Raw genomic sequence first — 3,513 nt, 5'->3', positions numbered from 1 at the left:
AAAATATTGTAAGGAATCTACCATTAAGAGCAATTCCGGTGGTTTTAGGGCACCCTATATAAGCGATACTACATTTTTGGTCTCGTTTTTTCTCCGAAATGGCTGAATATGGTATTCTCTCACTTTGCTCAAATATACTTCTTTATCTGTACTATATATTATTAAAACCTACTTTAATTCCGTGACCCACAACTGCCGTCCTTTCCTTGTAAGATTCGGTCGCTGGTCGTAACATTTTCGATGCACTACTCTCGACAGCCCGGAGATCGACGGCCGATCACTACATGGAGATACGCCGATCCTGACGACGGGTCGGAAGGTGGGTACTATTCACCGCCACTAGAGACGGGATCCGGTGCGACCCATCCGAAAGGATACACCGCCTCCTCCAGACCCCTTGTAACAGCCCGATATTATACTATGGGTATATCCCCAACGGGGATACCTTACTGTACATACACTTGTAAAAAGTGATTTAAGAATAATAATAAAGCACCGAGTAAAAACCGAATTTACTCTTCTCGTTGTTTGCCCTTCGCTCTGCTATCTATCTTCACGAACCTGGACACCAGCGAGTCGATCTAGATATAGCACCGCGGGGTCACCCCGTTACAATATTTGGAAAATGGTTTTTCGGAACATAATTATAATATACATCGTCGTTTTCAGCGTAAAATGCTTTTTAATTTCTGTTATATAAGAATTTAAAATTTTTTAAAAATATGGGTGAGGTTGGGGGTATGCAATAAATAAACAATTAAAACATTTTGTTACTTTAGTTCTAAAGTACTCTTGAAATAATTCAATTTTCTATCTGGAAAATTTTTTCTATCTCTTATAACTTCGACGATATTCGTTTAAAAAAAAAAACCGATTTTTTTCAAAGGGGTGTCACACCCCTAAAATTGTAATTCTGCACAAACAAAACATAGTTTTGTGTTACGGATGAACTACTTCACTTGCATACAAAGTTTCAGAATTTTTTGAATTTTTGAGTTGCCTAGTGTTCTTTGTGAGATAGAAAGATTTATGACAAGGCTCTGTTGTATTTATTATTAAAATGCAACAATACAAATTTACAATGAAATATACAAACTTGCTCTTTAATGTAAATTTTCTTGAATTTAGTTGTTTTATAGTTATAAAATATTGTATTATATTAATATATTATATTGCAGATGTTAATCATTGAAATGGAAAGCCACTGTAAACACGCTAAAGGATACGAGAAAGATATTTTGCAACAATACGTCGATAGATACGCAATTTTGTATGCTGCGATAATTATATGGTTCTTTTTATCGGCGTTTGTTACTATCTGCAATCCATTATTTTCAGCAGATACATTCCCAACACATGCTAAATATCCATTTAATATACAGCATCAACCTTTAAAAACCATCATTTTTGTACAACAAAGTTACACCGGAATACAGATTGCATCACAATTATGTAACAATGTTTTTACTGCACTATTGCTTTGGTATGCGACGGCTAAGTTCGATATATTGTCTAACAAATTACGAGCGATTTCTAATATTTACGAACTGATACTGTGCATTCATAGACACCAGCAAACATTACGGTATGATAATAAATTTTACAAATAAAATTAATTCTATTATTTGTTTTATGATATTACAGTTTACTTTGATCAATTTTATAACATATGTTATAAAATTTCAGATACGCAAGTGATGTAACGTATGCCGTTCGTTTTTTAGTGCTAACAACAGTAGGATGTAGTGCAATGGGGCTACTATTTTCTGGTATTATTTTTATTAGTGTAAGTATTATTACGAAACAAATCTAATATTTTATTCCCTAAAAGTAACATTATTATACTTTTGTTATTACTCTTATATTAAATGTTATTCCAATTTCCTGGAAGAGATGTCAGAATGCCTTCAGAAGTCACATTATAAAAAACTGTTTACTGTACACATAGCAATAGTTCATCAATCAAAAGACACGATGTCACGCGCCAAGCGCATGCGAGGGCGAAGCGGTGATGCACAGGCCGTGTATATTTACGCGAAGTAACTAGTAGAACGCAGACAAAATTTATCGTACGACCATAACGGTTAAACCAATAAGGTTCTAAATAAGTTCAATCGATGGGAGCAATGCACTTGGACACAGTATAATTGGACACGTTGCAAATGGACATGAAATTTTACACACAGTTTAATTAAACACAGTTGCTTTTAGACACGCGAGAAAATGCCCACTGTTCAATTGCTCACCATTTGTTTGGATATCGTTTAATTACCTACCGTTTATTTGTACCCAGAAAGATGTACACCGTTCAATTGACCACCATTAAGTTGGACACTGTTCAGTTGGACACCGTTCAATTGCCCACCGTTCATTTGGACACGGAAAGTTGCGCACCGTTCACTTGGACACAGAAAGATGCATACCGTTCATTTTGACACTGTTCAATTGCTCATCATTCATTTGGACATCGGTCAATTGCCCACCGTTCAGTTTACCACTGTTCAATTGCCTACCATTTAATTGCCCACTGTTCAATTGTCTACCGTTCAATTGCCGACCATTCAATTGTCTATTATTCAATTGCCCACCGTGCTTAACCCATTAACGCCCAAATACAAAATTTTTTAAATATTTTTGAACGCCTATAACTCAATGAAAATGCAATAACTTCTTTTGTGAAAAGACTTGCCCTAGTATTTTTGGGTGTGCTCTTTCCGATTCTGAACCGTAAAATACTAAAAAATGTTATTTAATATTAGTCTTTTAAGATTTAAATTTAAAAAATCACAACTTTTACAGTAATTTTATAAAATTATTTGAAATTTTTCCTGCAAAACACTGTTTTCTCAGGATAACAATTATATAAAGCGTGCATTAAGTACTTTTACTTTAAAAATATATCGGTGGTTTTTTTCAAAATAATAATGGCAGTCTCAAAATTGCAGCCTAATACATAAAAATTACGCTTATTTTTTTATTCTCAGTTTGTATTTTCTACTAACAACTTCTTTTCATTGAATTGGGTTCTTTAAGATTATAAATTCAATTGTTCACTGATTGTAAATTTGATGTTGGAATGTCAACATTCAAAATGGCGGGTCAAGAAATGAAAAAAATTGTTAATTTACATAAAAATCGGTATAAGTGTTTTTTGGGTCGCTGATTCTAAATTTAAAGTCAAATTTTAAAAATTAAAAATAGTTCATCCGATATGACGAGCAAAAAATTAAACAATTACCAATTTGTTTAATTTTTATTGTTGTTGACATTCCAACAACCAAATTACAATCAGTGATCTAGAAAAACCCAATGCAATGAAAAAAATTTGTCGGTAGAGAATACAAACAGAGAATCAAGAATAAGCGAAATTTCGATGTATTAGGCTGCAATTTTGAGATCGCCATTTTTTTGAAATCGGTATATTTTTAAAGTAAAAGCACTTAGTACTCGTTTTATATATTTGTTATCTTGAGACAATGTTTTGCAAGAAAAATTTGAAAAAATACTGTAAAA

The 3,513-nt window shown here is 33.1% G+C and overlaps 1 protein-coding gene across 1 annotated transcript in view; it reads left to right on the top strand.

The window, feature by feature from the left end:
• The first annotated feature begins 1,178 nt into the window (after positions 1 to 1,178).
• Positions 1,179 to 3,513, top strand: part of LOC116845692 — a 68,276-nt gene continuing 65,941 nt past the window's right edge. The window contains exons 1-2 of the mRNA XM_032818695.1: positions 1,179 to 1,585; positions 1,687 to 1,786. Of these exons, the coding sequence (XP_032674586.1) occupies positions 1,179 to 1,585; positions 1,687 to 1,786 (507 nt within the window). The remainder of the gene's footprint in view (positions 1,586 to 1,686; positions 1,787 to 3,513) is intronic.

Source organism: Odontomachus brunneus, unplaced genomic scaffold (genome assembly GCF_010583005.1).
Source record: "Odontomachus brunneus isolate Ranch 3 - 2012 unplaced genomic scaffold, Obru_v1 Obru_scaffold_056, whole genome shotgun sequence".
NCBI lineage: Eukaryota > Metazoa > Arthropoda > Insecta > Hymenoptera > Formicidae > Odontomachus > Odontomachus brunneus.
Note: the sequence above shows the minus strand (reverse complement) of the source record. Positions and strands in the feature narration are given on the sequence as shown.